At 40.3% G+C, this 17,823-nt stretch overlaps 1 protein-coding gene across 2 annotated transcripts in view; it reads left to right on the forward strand.

Moving 5' to 3' along the window:
• atp2a2b (ATPase sarcoplasmic/endoplasmic reticulum Ca2+ transporting 2b) overlaps nucleotides 1–17,823 on the forward strand; it is a 37,360-nt gene that overhangs the window by 5,993 nt on the left and 13,544 nt on the right. For both annotated transcript variants that reach the window (XM_028601918.1, XM_028601917.1), the window contains exons 5-7: nucleotides 6,757–6,895; nucleotides 16,929–17,009; nucleotides 17,737–17,822. In XM_028601918.1, the coding sequence (XP_028457719.1) occupies nucleotides 6,757–6,895; nucleotides 16,929–17,009; nucleotides 17,737–17,822 (306 nt within the window). The remainder of the gene's footprint in view (nucleotides 1–6,756; nucleotides 6,896–16,928; nucleotides 17,010–17,736; nucleotide 17,823) is intronic.

Consider the following 17,823-nt stretch of genomic DNA (forward strand, 5'->3'; position numbering starts at 1 on the left):
ACCAAAAAACGGAGAAGAAGAGCATGGTCACTTCCACTTCCCATCATAACATGACTAGCTAGAATATAATTTTCTCTTAATACATCCGTGGACTATAATAACTTTCACCACTGCTCATTTTATAAAGGCCGCTGCAAGAAAATGTCTTTGTTTACGTTGTATAATGTGCTGTTGGATTGCTTTTTATTTTGCATGATTGCAGCGCGCTAGCAGCGAGCTAACTTTAGCGCGCTAACGTTCGCTAGCTCTAACATCGGCAGAGTCAAACAAACATCAATGATCCATGAATGTCTTTTTAATAATCTATACATTTTTCTTGCAGTAGCCTTTCTACAATAAGCCGTGGTAAAAGTTACTATAATCCGTTCAAGGAGTTGATAAGCAGACAGATTAGCTAGCTAGTTGATAAGTTGTCTACTTCCACTTTATAAACAGATAGCCATAGCAGCTAACGTTAAGGTTACGTCAATGGTTACTTCGCTGCTGGAGCAGTCAGCTACTTTAGCGATGGTTAACGTTGGCTACATAACGTTAGCAATATATCTTGTGTAGAATCCAGAGGGAAGGGTCAGGGAGCAGAGACATAGTATTTAGATATAGTGTGGTGGTTTGACCACGGAGATGGGACATGCTCGCTTAGCTTCCCCGCATTCGTGTGCGTCAGCGGCCATGGGAGAGGGTGTAAAAGAGGGGTGTGGCGATGACATCATCGATACGGATCCGTATTCACCGTCCATACGAAGCCAAATGAGAGCAGTTTTCGGATTTTTTCACCCTGAGACCTGGTTTCAAAAAAGTGAGTTTTCAGGCAGTGCGTTTGCAGGATTTGTCTGGACGGTCGGCCCAAACGTTTCCGTGTGGACAGCCCCTAAAAGTCGACAGAAACGAAATAAAACTATAAAAAGCCGTTTTTGGTCTTCTCTACACTTTTCCAACCATCACAACTCTAGTGTTGGTTGAAATAAACACATAGGTTACCGAGTTACATGTGAAAATGTGTTTGCTCTATTCATGCTAAAAGTACTATTTTTTGAATGGAGCCTTGTGGGTTTAGCGCTAGCTTCTTCATAGCTGTTTCTGGTAAACATAAAGGTCTTAAATAGGTTTTAAAAAGGTACATCTCTGAAGGGTTAAGACACTTAATGATTCAATGTTAAAACAGGCTCACGTCGCTGAACCCACCAGACTCCATGTAAATAATCAGTACTTTAAGCATCGTAAAACACACTTCATTCAAAGTCGACAGAAACCAAATAAAGCTATGAAAAGCCGTTTTTGGGCTTCTCTACACTTTTCCCACCATCAAAACTCTAGTGTTGGTTGAAATAAAAACATAGTTTACCGATTTACATGTGAAAATATATGTTGTCTCTATGCTCGCTAAAAGTACTATTTTTTTAAATGGAGTCTGGCGTGTTTAGCGCTAGCTACTTCATAGCTGTTTCTGGTAAGCAGAAAGGTCTTAAATAGGTTTTAAAAAGGTATAGCTCTAAAAGGTTAAGACAATTAACACTTCACCATTAAATCAACACTGTATGTATTTAAAATGTAAGCAAATTATATATATATATTGAATTGCTGAGGCTTGTGTCGCTAAACCCACCAGACTCCATGTAAATAATCAATACTTTAAGCATCCTGAATCCACAAGACTCCATGTAAATAATCAGTACTTTAAGCATCCTAAATCCATCAAACTCGTATTTGTTTTCTTTCTCTCTCTCTGTCTGTCTGTGTGTGTGTGACATACAGTGGGGGAAATAAGTATTTGACCCCTTGCTGATTTTGCAGGTTTGCCCACTTACAAAGAATGCAAAAATCTACATCATATGTACATTCTAACAGTGAAAGACAGAATCCCAAAGAAAATTCCAGAAAATCACATCATATGAATTTATTAAAATTGATAACCATCTGATGAGGAAAAACAAGTATTTGACCCCCTGGACAAACAGCATGTTCATATTTTGTAGAAAAGCCATTATTGGCCAGCACAGATGTCAAACGGTTTTTATAGTTGGTGACAAGGTTTGTGCACATTTCGGCAGGGATGTTGGCCCACTCCTCCCTGCAGATAGCCTCCAAATCATTCAGGTTCCGAGGTTGTCGCTCGGCAACTCGAATTTTAAGCTCCCTCCAAAGATTTTCAATCGGATTCAGGTCTGGAGACTGGCTAGGCCACTCCAGAACCTTGATGTGCTTCTTCTTCAGCCACTCTTTTGTTGCTTTGGCGGTGTGCTTAGGGTCGTTGTCGTGCTGAAACACCCATCCTCGACCCATCTTCAGCTCTCTCACTGAGGGAAGGAGATGTCGGTCCAGAATTCCACGATACATGGCCCCGTCCATCCTCCCCTCAATACGATGGAGTTGTCCCGTCCCCTTGGCTGAAAAGCACCCCCAAAGCATGATGTTGCCACCACCATGCTTGACGGTGGGGATGGTGTTCTTTGGGTTGTACTCGGTGTTCTTTGCCCTCCAAACACGACGAGTTGAGTTCTATTTTGGTCTCATCTGACCACATCACCTTTTTCCAGGCCTCTTCTGAGTCGTCCAGGTGGTGAATGGCGAACTTCATGCGAGCCTGTACATGTTTCTTCTTGAGCAGGGGGACCTTGCGTGCGTTGCAGGATTTCAATCCATGACGGCGTAGTGCGTTACCAACCGTTTCTTTTGTAACTGTGGTCCCAGCTGCCTTCAGTTGATTCATCAGTTCCCCCCTTGTGGTTTTGGGATGATTCCTCACCGTTCGCATGATCAGGGACACCCCACGAGGCAAGATCTTGTGTGGAGGCCCAGACCGAGGGAGGTTGGCGGTGGTGTGGTGCTTCTTCAATTTCCTGATAACTGCACCGACAGTTGATCTTTTCTCTCCAAGTTGCTTTCCGATTCTCTTGTAGCCCATCCCAGCCTTGTGCAGATCAACAATCTTGTCCCTGATGTCCGTAGAAAGCTCTTTGGTCTTGCCCATGGTGGTGATGTTGGATGCTGGTTGTTTGGGTGTTGACAGGTGTCTTTTATACAGGTAACGAGGTGAGGCAGATGTATTTGATGTAGATAATTGGTTCGGATTGGGGCTGTGTCTTAAAGAAAGACTAACTGGCTTGTAGGAGCCAGAATACTTGCTGTTTGTCCAGGGGGTCAAATACTTGTTTTTCCTCATCAGATGGTTATCAATTTTAATAAATTCATATGTGATTTTCTGGAATTTTCTTTGGGATTCTGTCTTTCACTGTTAGAATGTACATATGATTACAATTGTAGATTTTTGCATTCTTTGTAAGTGGGCAAACCTGCAAAATCAGCAAGGGGTCAAATACTTATTTCCCCCACTGTATGTATCTACTTAGCTAGTGTTATTGAGATGTGCACCAAGTAGTAGGCACACTGTAAAAAAAAAATTTCCAGAATTTTTTTTTTTCTTCAGAGGCCACAAAATGGTCACCAATTGACTCAATCTGGTTGCCAATCTGGTTGCCAACTGTTACTGTTGAGCCCTGTTCAAGAGTGAAAGAAGCCAGAAATGCACATGTTTTTAACTGCGCTTGCAAAGAGGAATTTTTATGCCTCTATTTGTGTGTATATATGCCAGCAGAGTATTGGCTTTCTCCCAGGATTATGCTATCCGTTCCTCTGAGAAGCAGTATTGATTTGTCAACATAATTATAGGCAGGAAGCAAAGGCAGCACAGTCCTAGATGGAGGCACTCATCTGGACACACAGAAAATCTAATACTCTGTTGTTGTTTTTTTACTGACACCTTTTCGATCAAATTCAGAATTGCCCAGAATACAGCATATTATTACCCTGGAGTCAGTTATAATAGATATGTACACGGACACCTTGCACCTGCTTGTGGATGGTATTGTTAGATCAGTGCACCCCCAAAATGGTTCAGGGCAGATATAATTGACATTAACAATAAGGCATTAAATAACACATCTGTCAAGCTAATTAATTAAATTATTGAATGACATCTCTTAAGTAGCCATATTACTTGACTTTTATTACCTAGTATTAGGTAATAGCTACTTTTAGACATTTTCAGTTGTTTGATGTAATCCTGTTTGTCTCTGTTGTTGTTGTTTTTAAAGTTTATGTAAGAATATTTAAACAGACCGTAATTGAAATCTACATCCCTTTAGATTTTTCAGTAGATTCTTGCTTGTTTCACACACACACCTACTTTAAAGGCCTAAAGAAAGACCTTGCATGTCCCAAACAGATTTATACGATATCTGGGGAACAAGTAGGGGAACCCCGACATATTATCTGTGGATAGAGAAGGGGCAACTACGTCATTTTTTTTTTTTTTACATTGATTCATTCATTTTCAACCACGAACACATCGACAACAAGCACAAATCAACAGAGAACCCTGTAATACAACATTTATCTATCTTAACCACCATGCTAACTAGGCTTGCACGATATTAAGGAATATCTGCGACGTACGATAACCTATGGGATGACAATATGATGACATTTTGAAGTGTACTTATTAGCTATACATTTCCTATGTCAGCCTGGTTGTCTTTAATAATTGATCATTTTAAATATAACTAGACTAAATGATGTTTGTAGAGCAGCTATAGTAACATTTACAACCGCAATACTATATCAACTAATTGTCTCACTGGAAACAATCAAAAAATATTAAATCAATTAAATAATATCCTGAAATCAAAATACTGAGTGAAGTTTGAAAAAAATGTTTCAAGAGATTTATTTGTCACAGACATCAGTCAGTATCAGTCATTTATCCTGTCCTCTGATTTACTGCTGAAGGAGAAGAGGATGGGTTGGTTTGTCTCAGCCAGCAGCTAAGTTTACAAGAATTAGGTCATTTTAAGATACGTGGCAAACTAAGATAAACAATTAGAATTTATACATACAGCTTTTGTTTGAGTGTCACAGTTCGCAATTAGCCAAGCTAGCGCACTGTGCTTGTGTAAAATGTAACGGCAGTGGATGAGAATCTGCAACAGAGCCGACTGAAATATCGCATTTCAGGCAGTCTTTTGCCATGTTTTCATTGTGCATGTTCATGTTGGTTGCTTATTGGTCAGCACTAACTAACTGCAGATTGTCATGTTAATGGGAATACTGCTATTAGAAGTTAAGATATGAAGTCACTGGCTTTGTCACAGCTGAATGGCTAGCTGTCTGCATGAAGCTCCCAGCATAGCTGTCACAACGGAGTAGGATGGTTAACCAGCATGCAGCAGCATTGCTAACTACGCCAAACTGCGCGGTCACTACTTTATTAGCGGGTTATTGGCAAACCTATTAGAATAAGGTTATGAGAAGTTAATTTATAAAGTTCACGCTGACTCTGACAGCTGAAGGGCTAGCTAGCTGTCTTCATGATGCTCCCAGCTAAGCTCCTATAACTTGTGACGCAGTTTTGAAAAAGGAACAAGCTAATTAATGATAACATAAGCATTTTGACTCGGTGGTTGTCGGTTTTTATTGCATTCTTGAACAGTGTTTCCCATTCTTCTTTTGATTCCCATGTCACTTCCTCTCTACTACTCGGTCTCTACCGTAGCTCTGTCCCCTGAATATACCACTCCCGCTCACGAGCCCTTTCTCTAGGTCTACAAATGAGACAAACTTCTCCCTTGAGGTCAGTGTGGAATATCAGTGGCTGTAGGTCTTGAGAGAGGCTATTTTTCTTACTCTTGTCATAGATCAAAAGTCTGTTTTTGCTTGTGCAAGTGCCCTTGGATAAATGTCTAATGAACTCAATTGAAGAACAATCTCTGTGATTGTTAGTAACACCACAATAGATCAAACAAGATACCTGGCAGGTCGGTTGGGTCTGTGCTGGATTGTTTTGTAAATGAAACGCTCATTGAAGGTCCTGCTGAGTCTTGTGTACATGGGGAGTTGTTGCACTAAGTGGCTGGTTGTTTGACTTTGTTTATGTAAACAAAGCATCAGTGATTCATGTAGAGCTGGGGGAGGCTGTATCTTCTGTTTTTGTTATTGGTAGACCCCTACCTGTTTAGAACTGAAGGAAGTTTTTCTCTGATGTTTTGTATGCTTTTTGTAGCTTCCTTTAACCTTGTAAACACTCACCTTTACTGGCAGCCATTTTAACGACGGTGCCCCTGTTTCTATTTCTCACAAAATACCTTAATGTCCTGGGGATGTCTCATTGAGTGCTGCCTCCCTGCCAGCCAGGCTGGGAGCTGCGACAAAAACTGTCCAGTCTGAGAGCAGTCTGTCAGACAAGTCAGCACTAACGGAAAAGTGCAAGTGAAGACTGATCAGGAAGAAACTGAGCAAACAATAAGAGAACATTTGGACAAACTAAGTAAGAATGTCATTATAGTCTTAAAATGATGGCACTTTCACATATGTTTTGTATAGAACATCCCCATTGTTAGGGTAACTAAGGTGAATAGTTCCACATGTGAAAAGAAATCCATGTGACTGAGGAAAAAGCTTTGTTTTCAATTATTCTAGCCTATTACAACATGTCCCAGTGTTACATATGTCTACTCTGCTGTCTATCCTAGACTAGTCGTCATGTGCACCTGGTTTATTTTTTTATTTGTTGCTTTGCTTATGTAAAGATTAGACACTTATCAGTCCATTTTGAATAATGGTGCTCAACTGCAACAGCATATCTATGATGTCGTTTGTTTCCATATTCTGTTTGATCCAGTTGCCAGGGACCACTCGGTTTGTGTGAAATTAACTTGTTTTTAACTTTTTTTTTTTTTTTTTCTTCCTATTTCCACTGTTCAGGAGCGAAATGCAGAAAATGCCATTGAAGCACTTAAGGAGTATGAGCCAGAGATAGGGAAGGTGTACCGCCAGGACAGGAAAAGTGTCCAGAGAATCAAGGCCAGGGACATTATCCCTGGGGACATTGTGGAGGTTGCAGGTAAGGGTTAATATTATTAAACTTTTTGTATGCTCAACGTGTGCACCAAAAGTGATGTAATTTCGCCTCCGGTCTTGTTAAGTGTGTTGGCTCTGCACGATCGTGCACCTCCAAATTCTTTAGACTAGGTGTCCACTGCGTGTGAAGGCTTTTTATTATTTAAATATCTTCCATTAGTTTCATCTGATAAGTCCCTGACAAGCAGAACATCTGGTTGGTACTGGTGTTTTTTATCTGAAAGATAGAGAGGTGATGAATTCATGCCTGTAATTTAACACCAATGCTTTTGGTGACTGTAAGTAATGAACAGACAAGGTCCTCACTTCTGTTAACATCAACAGTGTTATTACGTTCACTTTACACAGTTTTAAACACACACGCAGCTGATCCCTCATCCTGTTCATCCCCCTTGACTATTTCAGAATAATGGTAGTACCGAGTAAGTAAAGCAGTTATGTAATAGAGCAGAGGCCCAATCTGTTCCCTAACATCAGGGCTCGAGAGTGCGACCAATTTGGTTGCAAATGCGACCAAAATTTGTAAGGGTGCAACTAAGATTTTTCCTAGGTCGCACCGGTGCACCTAATATCCTCGCATCCGCTGCCTCTCCACTAACGAAGCAAGGTCGTTTATATCGATATGGTTTAATGGTGCGTTACATGACCCATTCCTTCTGGAAAGCCGTGCCTGTGTTTGGATCTCTCCTCTGCGAAAACCTGTATTGGTACCAGTGTTTCTGCTGGTAACTCTCTGTTAAGGAAGTGTGAAGTTATTAAATGCAACTAACTTCAGTTGGTTGAGTAATAGCGTGTAAGACGGAGCCTGCTGGATCATAGTTCATAAAAATGCAGCGCAGTGACGATACAGACATTTCATAGCCTACACAAGACGGGTGTAACGCCGCTAATGAGTCAGCCGAAACTCTCTGAGTAGCCTAGCATATGCTTCAGTCCATCGCACTCCCTCGGTCTTTCGGTCGTTCTTTTTGGCTTAGTCCTGCTGAAGGCTGCTGGAAACAGCTAGAAACTGTCTGACTTGAGAACAGATTTTTGTCACCGTCCCCGGCTGCTGTCGCCTGCTCTCGTCTACTTTACAGGCGAGGCGCAGTTCATCTCCAACGAGCCTATGTTCAGTCGGCGGCAGGGCAGTCGGGACTCACCCGGAAATGGCGAGCGGAATGAGGTGACTAGTCTCTCAAAATCTGACGAAAATCTTCTGAAATGAAGACAGATTCAGCAACTGCACGGCCTATTTCTCGCTTGAAATGTTTTCAGAAACATGTTTCAGTGAACTATCTTAGTACAATATGAGATTGTATTCTGAACGGCCGCCATGACAGTCTGGCTTTGGATTTCCGGAGAAAACAAACCCATGTGACGCGTTCGTCCAATCAGCTGCCGGTTTTCATTACTTGGGCAACAATACAGAGTAGCGCCGCCTGCTGTTATGTAGACATATTACGTTTCTCAGCCGCCACATGAAGTAAACAAACACAGCTGCGTTAATTTCATTAATTTTTTTTAACGAGTTAAATATTAAAAAATTAACACAAAAATTAACGCGTTAATTTTGTCAGCCCTAATATATAGATATAGATAGATAGATAGATAGATAGATAGATATCCTAGGCTATTTATTTTAGATAACTTTCATTTACATGTGTTGCAGGTGTATATTTTCAAACTGGTAAACGAAACCCTGTCTTTGCATTTTATTTTAATCACAATCTGTATTAATAAAAGAGCTTGTGAAAAGTGGCTTTGACTTAAAACTGAACATTTAGCCCACTTTGTAAAAAAATACGGAGCTATATATCGTGATCGCCATTCAGCGTTATGGCGATGCGAGGAAATATTTGGGTGCACCTAAATTTTGTGCTGGTGCACCTAAATAAAAAAAGTTAGGTGCACCTGTGCAACCAAGGCAAAAAGTTAGTGTGGAGCCCTGCCTAACATCTTCTTATATTGACCTTAACTTGAATGGGGCCACATGTGTTTATTCCTTTTGCGTCACTGCTCCTCATTTCTCTTGTTTTCTGTGTTTTCTTACTGATCAGTCAATTTTAATTATGTAGCTTCCCATAAACTACTTCTTTTCTTTGTCCCAAAGCAAAGGTTAGCAGAGTAGAGTTACAGCAAAGATTTCTTTACTGTCTGTTTATAATCTTGTCAGAAGCTAAAAGGGTTAGGGTAAGGCTTGTGGATGCACTCATTTTTGTTCCAATACCTTTCAGAGTCAATGCTGTGTTACATTCTTTGGCACAAATGTACTTTAATAATTAATTATTTTAGTTGTTAAGTGAGCTAAAATGATCTTGTTAATTCTTATACTGACTTGGCTTTAAAAAAGTGCAGGACTGATTTGTGAATCTTGGATAAAGTTATCTTGTATAATAGTACATTTCTTTTTTTTCTTTTTTTTTAAGGAAGACTTGAGGCATCAGTTGGGTCAAAACTAGGCTTGCTGCACTAGTCGGTAGCGGTGTTACACAGTGGTCGGGCATATACCGATTACATTTCTTGCCAACCGCCCAGACTGTTGTTTTGCTATTTTTTGTAGATAGAAAACCCATGTTGTTCATATATTCATATCAGTAGCCCGGTGAAACTGTCTGCAGCACAGAGTCGCAGGAGTCAGATTTCACTCTTCGCCTGACGAGACGATGGCGTTGGACTTGGTGTGAAAAGCAAAAGTGCAGAATCCCATCATTTTATATAAAATGTAATATATTTAAATCGTTGATTATCAGTGAGTTTTCTTGCCAGGTTCACTTACGGAGAAAATAGATGAGATAGGAGCTCCACGCGGCTGTTTGAACAGCCCAATAGGTTAACCTCATATCTACACAAATCTATGGTTAACATGGGTGCCGAAGGCAAGCCAGTGCTTTGCGGTGCTCCCGCCTCCTGTGTCAACCCAGCGGATGCCAAAATGAGCAGCAAAAGCTCGACCTGAGTATCGGAGAGTCCAGGCACAACCATGTTGCATTTGCAGTGTAATCGGTAACACAGGTGGTGTTGCGGGTTTGTTAACCGGTGGGAACATTTTCTTAGCGTGGTTCCTAGTCAAAACCATAATTCGTGTTTATATACTGTAATTGCCTGGCATGGCTTATAGTGACTGTAGCTTTTTACTGCAGCTGCTGCACAACAGTTTTTTTTTGCCTGCCTCCAACAAATGGCAATGAATGACTGAACAAAGCCACTCTAAATGGCCACTGTATAATAATGGTATAGCAAAATGTTTTGACTATAAGAATAATCTTATGCAGGAATAATTTTATTCAATGGAAGAGGCCTGCCTACCATGCCAAAGTATTTATTGCAAAATGGTATAACATTGCAGCATTATTGATGTCATACGTCATAATGCCTTAGAATCAACTAATGTGAGCACTCAAATCTTAAGTGAAAACAGTTAACTTATGCATTTATTTATTTATTTAAAGAGACTCACAAAGTACATTATGCTATTTAACAGTACATTGTTGGCAGCCTTAATCTGCTCAAAAAATATTTCAACTTAATTTGGTTTCTTTCCTTCCTCTGATAATAAAACCACAGTAAGACTAATTGGAACCAGAACCAAGTAACTCTACTATGGTGTACTGACACCAGCTTCAGATGATTCTCAGATTTTAAGGCTGCAGCTTCACACTCTTGGTGATGATGTGGCCACTATAGCCTCCTCATCTTGTTCCAATCTGAAAGGAGAACATCTCAGCATGGACTGCTGTACTTGACATTGTCTTGTTATAAGCTAAGTAGAACCGCTGTTTGTGTTGCTGCAACTGTTGCCCCATATTCAGAGTCTTATAGATCATTCAACCTGCCAACTTTAATGTTTTAGTGGGACAGTAGCTGAATCAAACAAGCTGATCTGTATGCTTTATTTACGGCCATATGATTTACTGTCTGTGGCAGCAAGCTGTTCACATAAATATGGTCCTAAATCCAATACATGGGCCACTGAGTTCACATAAGTAATGAGGATGGAGTTGATTAACGTGTTTGACTTGCACAGTATCTGCAGAAACTACCACCGCTTTTCTGGTCTGTCTTTTTGGGCACAGCATCACATGACACAGTGGTCTACTTATGCATCAGTGGCATAGTTCTGAGCTGCCAGCTTAATGGGAAAGGATCTAGCAAGCAGTCACCTAGCGCAGTCACGTCTCAGAAAATGTTTTTAGATGAGAGGATGTCAATATGGGGGTCTTTGGTACATTCAAATACTACTATATTTAAGCAAAATTTCAAGTCATGTTGACTTTACATCGTCCTATAGTTAAGCAATTGCTAGCCCAATTGACATATTAGTTGTGTATTACCTACAGAATGTAAGAAAGGATTGCTTTACGTAACTGGTCATGCTGGACCATGATAAGTAGTATGACCGTAAGGTTTCAACCTTTGAGGGCTCTGAAGTTGCTTGCAAAAGCCAAAGACATGTTTTTTTAGTTTTAGATAACCTCATTTTACGGAGAGGGCTGTTGGTTTTTCTAGTTATCTTCAGTTATGCCCGCAGTTTCTAGCTTGTGTTTCCCATATCATAATGACTTGCTGTCCCTCAGTTGACCCATTTGTATACCGTTTGGTCTCCTGAGTATGGCAATGTTTCATTAAAAACCCCAAGTGGTTTGGGTTGCTTTTGTTTAACTTTGCAATTCCTTATTGGAAAAGAGGTTCTAAGTCTGTTACCAAAGTGATGACCTTGACCCTTGTAGCAGAAGCCTCCTGTGCATACAGAATAAAAGAGTGCCCTTTTCTTCCAACTTCCTTCTCTTTCCTGATTAATTTGTTCTGGCTGTACGTAACTCGGATGAGGATTGTATGTGAGACTGATCGCGTCTGTTCTCCTGGCTTATGGTTTTAACTTAACCACAGTGTGAGGGCAGTGTTCACCATAAATATCATTGGAACAAACAGACATTATATGGAATGCACAGTGTCATGTGTGTTAGGGTTTGATCTCATTTTTTCCATTCATAAGAGGAGTGGAGGAGTCCCTTGAGGGCTGGAGGACCTTATGAACGGTCCCAGAAGGCTGCAGACTACGTGCTAGCACATCAGGGGGCCCCAGTCACTGCGAGGGAAAATATACAACCCCCTTAAGACCCCCACCCCCCTGTTGAATAGTTGGGTACTGTGTAATCTGCACTTTAGAGAGGCGATGTCTCTCCCCTTCCAGTGGTCCCCCTGGGATCTTATTTCTGGAAAAAAAAATTATTAAATTAACTTGAAAAAAATTATTTTGCAAGTTAAGAAAATGTAACTGTTTGGCGTGGTAGATTTCATAGTAGATTTATCGCAAGAGTCAGGGCTTATACTATCAGTCACATGGAGTAAGGGTTTCGACCATAGTAAGCTAATGTAAGGGAAGAATGGTAAGGATACAGACCCTGGATAAGGTATGGAAATTACTAGGGTCTCTACAAGCTCATGGGGTGTTATCACTTTAAGTGTATGCAGAATGACATTTGTCCCTCACTCCAGGGAACAGATAAAACCGATAAAATACTTTGTTCACATGGGAGAAAGAGAGGTCCCTATCCCTGAGGCTGTCCCCTCTTTCCCAGGAAAATGAGCGCAAAAAGGAGCATGTGATGTAAGATTAAATGAAAGATAATATCTCTTAAGTTGAGACAGGTGCAAGTTTTGTGGCATTGCAGCAAATTGTAGTTTATGCTATTGACCAGGGCATGATTTGCTCATTGAAATGTAATGGGTTCATTATTAGAGAAAGGGGTTTGTCATGAAGACAATATATCTGTGGAATTTTTAAGATCACGGTTTCCCACACATAGACTAATGTGTGGCGGTGCACCTCACTAGCAACACCAGCCGCTGCACATTGCGTTTCGTTATTCTTTTTCTTTTTCTAAACGCTATTTAAAACACGTTCTTCTGCATTTCTTTTCCCTGCTCTCCTCCTTCTCTCTGTCACTTGTGTCTCTCTCGCTCACATATATACACACACACACAGCTCCTCCCACTGTGCGGTGTTTGATTTTTTATTAGTCCCCAACGTCGCCTTCCAGGCAGCGTGGCAATGGTTATAGTTAGGGTTAAGGTGAGGGTTGGCTGCCTGTAAGGCGACGTTGGAGGCTTAAAACGTCATCTAGCCCACCGTGCACACAGCGTTTGTCTCCATAAAGGAGAGAAGACGGCTGGCGAAATTCACTAGTTCACGAAAGGTTGGTATCTATCTCGTGAACACCTTTACACAATCACACATTCACAATCACGACTCGACTCTTAGCAAACAAGCAATTGCGCCTGCTTTAGAAAGTTAACTAGTCACAAGTTTGCGGTAAAATGCAGTTGGGTTGTTGAGGTCAAAATACTATATAGCAGCTGTGAATCAAATAAAGGTATTGTTATGTTATGTCATTTTACTCTTACACTGAATGTTTGTTGCTTCAATCGAGATGAGTATTGAAAAGTATCGGATCTTACATTACGTGATCATTTACGTCCGTTTACGTTAATTATTGACGCCGGCTGCAAACCGGTTACAGTTCATTAGTTGTAGACACAGTGCACATTACATGGTTGTACTCTGTAAGTGGAAAAATAGGTTACTTATTAATTTTAGCAATATTTTCCTGATAACCGGAGTATCTCAATATTTGGTCTATACTGTATGTTCATGTTACAAAGCAAAATACAGTTATTAACTTGAAAGTAAAGCATTCCTGGTTTTGTCATATTGCAATAGCCTGTTTACACTGATTATATACCAAACAACTAGGGCTGGATTCGAATTTAGATTTTTAGTTTTGGGATTTGTAAAAAATGCCGTCTTTCCGTTAATTTTGAATGCCTGTGGCAAAAAGTTAAGTCCGAATCAACTATTGGAGAAAAGCAACCCGATGTAAACCTGCTGTGGACAATCATGTAACGTTAACCGGCTATCAGACTCGTCAGTCGCGAAGTGCGAGTCCCGTAACCTCAATGTAAAACACTATGAAGGTAAAAAAACTAAACACAGGATTTAATGCAACAACAGGTGTCCTGCAAAAACAAAGCAGGTTTGCTTCATCTCTGGCTTCATTGCCTTTTATTTTCTCTTTTTTGTATCATTATTCTCATTTTCATTGAAAAATATCAGAATATTTGTTTTGTTTTTTATGATTCTAGTGTAATTTTTATACCAAACAAAGAGTTTCTCTTTAGTCTGTAGGATAGGATTTTTGGCCATAGTGTTACGGGTCAAAAATACTCATCATCTGCCCTGCTGGTCTTGGTTGTTCCCAGTTTATCTTCAGGATCCTTAAGAAGTTCTCTAGCACACCTCATTCCAATGAGGAGTAAAAGCATAGTAACGCGCACACAAGCTCTCGACGTTGGCGTCAGCACCCAACAAATACTGCCCAACGCTGACATTCGTTGCAGCAAAATAATTCCATTTCTGTTGGCGTCCGAGGGCAGTTTGAGCAAAGGCACCTCCAGTCAATGTTTGCTCTCAGTGGCTCAGGTTTTGGATGGTCCCCACCGGCCATATCCTCCCAACCTCGGCCTCTATCCACTGCATTTCTGGGGCCATATAGCCTGGCTCGCATAAATATGGCTGTAAAATGTACACTATAAAAATTCTCCATAATATCCTCTGCACTCATATTTATGGATGCCATTTTTGCTATTGGAAATGTAGGTGGTTTGCGAAACTACTAAAGAGAATAAGAAAGTTCCATTTTTTTAGCGCCATCTACAGCACGCCTGCCTTGCTACCCAGAGGCAAAATCTACGCTGAATAGCCTGTAGTTCTTCCTTGCTTCCAACAATTTCACTTTCATGTCACTGGATGCAGGAAGAACAACCGATTTTGCAGCTGCAACTTGCAGATTTCTCTGTCAATGCACGCAATGAGGAATTTATTGCTTTAATCGACTGCATTTACCATCAACACTGATTGGACTTCCACATAAAAGGTTTATTGCTGCCAAACTATTTGTCATTACCTGTAAAAGTGGGTTATTCTACTTGCTGTGACCTTATTCCCAGTATACACCAATGACTAGGGGGGAGTTTCACTATTACTTTGATGTAGGAGGTTTTCTAATTAGTGACTTTCTTTAGGAAAGTTCCCACAGGACTTTGTTTCCTTTTTATTTTCAGCGACTGCAGTTCCTCATCTCTTTTGTCTCCTCCCTCATTCTATGCTTGTTAATCTCCTACTCTATCTCCTGTCTGTTACGGGGGATCTAGTTTGAAGGCAAGCAGGTGATGATGAAGTGGCTTTGATAGCCTCTAGTCAAGTGGAGGACCAAATTTGGTAGTGCAGCTGGTACAATCTAGAAGCATTATCAATCCCAATGAACATTTTTTTTAAATATTGGTATAGTGTAAACAAGATGTGAAACCATGCAGTGATGCATTTTTTTAATAGGTTATTTAGTTCTTGAGTAGAATTTCCTCACTTCAGTCTCTGTATGAGTTGCTTAAATCTGTCCTATACTCATGAGAATAGTGGGAATGAATGAACAGTTTGTACCAAAGACCTCACACACTAATTCAACTCGTGTGACGTGGAGAGGGTTCTCCTTGCTTAAAACAGAAGTTTTCATCATCCACCCCCCCCTCCCCCAAATCCAGCAGCACGTGTTTGCAACTGATCAAAATAGTTTTCCCATTTTTGGACGTGTTTTTTGCAGTACTCATCTAATCCCTCTTCCCATTCTCTCCGCTCCTGATTGCCCCCTCTCTTCCTCTCTACTCAGAAGTGCACTGCAGAGGACCAAGGGTTGGTTTACAAGTCTGTCACCACTCTCCACTGTCCACAGAGGGATCTCTTAAGAGCCTCTGGCCAATTCTTTATATTGCTTTTACCTTTCAAGCTGTATGATGTCTTACTGTAATATTTCATTTTGGTGACAGTGACATTTTCCTTTGTGCTTTGGAATTTCACTAAAATGTCAGCCATTCATTTTGGGTGCTATGGGGAACCTTAGTTGTCTCATAGTCTTACTGTAATAGTACAGTATTTTATAGAAACCTAATAGTTAAACAGTGTTTCCTTTAGTTTGTTTTTTTTAGCAGTGGGGGCAGGTCTGGTGGGCCACCACTACAAAATCAACAGAGGAAACACTGGTTCCAAGAATCTAATGTACTTTACAGACTCCTTTTATAAAACATCACTGAAGGTGATTTTTTTTTTTAATTATTATTCTTCATCATAGATTTGACCTTTCAAGAGATAATATATTGCTAGTTTGTTGTTCCAGTCCCATCCCATATAAGTGCTTTGTAATGGGAAAACTCAAAGAAAAATATCACTTAAAAGGAGATGTGCATCTGAATGCTCAACGTGGTCTAACTTTTAAATAGCCTTTTTTTAATCAGTTCACAAAACTGAAAGATTATTAACACCGTGTATCTGCCCAGATCCAACCCAAACTGCATGTGAAATCCTACGGAGGAGGAAAACAGTTTGATACCCTTTTTAAGCAAAGCTAATAAACGTCACTGGCTTTGATGGTACTTAACTGCTTTCTGCAGAGGAAATGCTTGTTTGGAATTTGCTGAATATTTACATATGACATTTGTTTTACTGGGGGATTGCTAAAACCATGTGTTAGTGGAAAGAATGAGGAGAAATCTATTTGTGTCCAGTGCAGGAGATGAGTGGAACTTTAATACGTTTTTAATGCATGACTTTCCCTTAGCCTCTCTACAACAAATAACTGGAGTTTGATTATTTTGTTAGTCACAAGAAGAATGAGTTGTTATAACACAACAGTTGATTTTATTCCCAAGACTCGGTGTCTGTGTGTGGTGATTTTTTTATTGTTTGTTAATTGTGCTTATCTTAAGGTATTATCTCTTCATAATAACATGCTCTAATATGTATTTGTACGTGTAGGACATTTACATGGCTGGATACAGTATTTGATCAAATTCTGCAAATATCTGCATTTTTTGCTTGTATTGTACAAAGTACCCATCCACCAGTAGTCATGCCATTTACATATGCATTTAAATTGTAATGAGGTACTTAAGTATGTCCTGTGCTTTGTTATTTCTGTCCACAGTTGGTGATAAAGTACCAGCAGACATTAGGCTGTCATCTATCGTGTCAACAACACTGAGGGTAGACCAATCCATTCTTACAGGTAAAACCATTTTCTTTATTGTTCATCCCATTTTTGTATGTGAGCTTCTATCTGTTAATGTTTGTGTCTCTGTGGCCTGACCCATTACACCTTATTATACATTTTATATCTTTTGGGTACAGCTTACAAATAAATATATGCATCACTTGTACATAATTTTCTTCTTCCTTTTGATGCACTTGCCCTCATTACACCCTGTGAAGGCTGCTCAGTCAAAACAAAAAGAAGTTAGTGTGATGTGGATGAGAGGAAAAGTAAATGGATGAATAATGGACAGCGGTGTAGATGGAAAAGATTAGAAGCGGAGATGGATAATGCACGAAAGAATAGGTTTATGTGAATCAAGTCCTTAAGTCGCTTGTCTTCTCTGCTACCTTAATTGGAAGCAAATTCCATGGGATATTTTAGTGTTTCAGCTATTTTTCCCCTCTCTTCCCTTCCCCATTCATGGCTATACCGCTATTCAAATGCTCCCGGTCTAACTCTGAACAGTGCAGACCTTGCATGGTTGATTACATGCGCTGACATACCCAGTGCAAGCACACATCAGACATCATGGGTTTTAAAAGGAAGTATTGGATAATTGTCAGGCCTGCCCAGTCAGCTGCAAAGCCTTTTCCACACATATTTGCCCAAATTGTCAACCATGCATCACAACTTTTCTCTCCTGTGTCGAAACTTTCTCACTGCTTCCCTCTCCCATATCCTTTGTTTCCTCTTCCTGCAGGAGAGTCTGTGTCTGTGATCAAACACACTGATCCTGTACCAGACCCGCGTGCTGTCAACCAGGACAAGAAGAACATGCTCTTTTCTG

Source organism: Perca flavescens, chromosome 16, assembly GCF_004354835.1.
Source record: "Perca flavescens isolate YP-PL-M2 chromosome 16, PFLA_1.0, whole genome shotgun sequence".
Classification (NCBI taxonomy): Eukaryota; Metazoa; Chordata; class Actinopteri; order Perciformes; family Percidae; genus Perca; species Perca flavescens.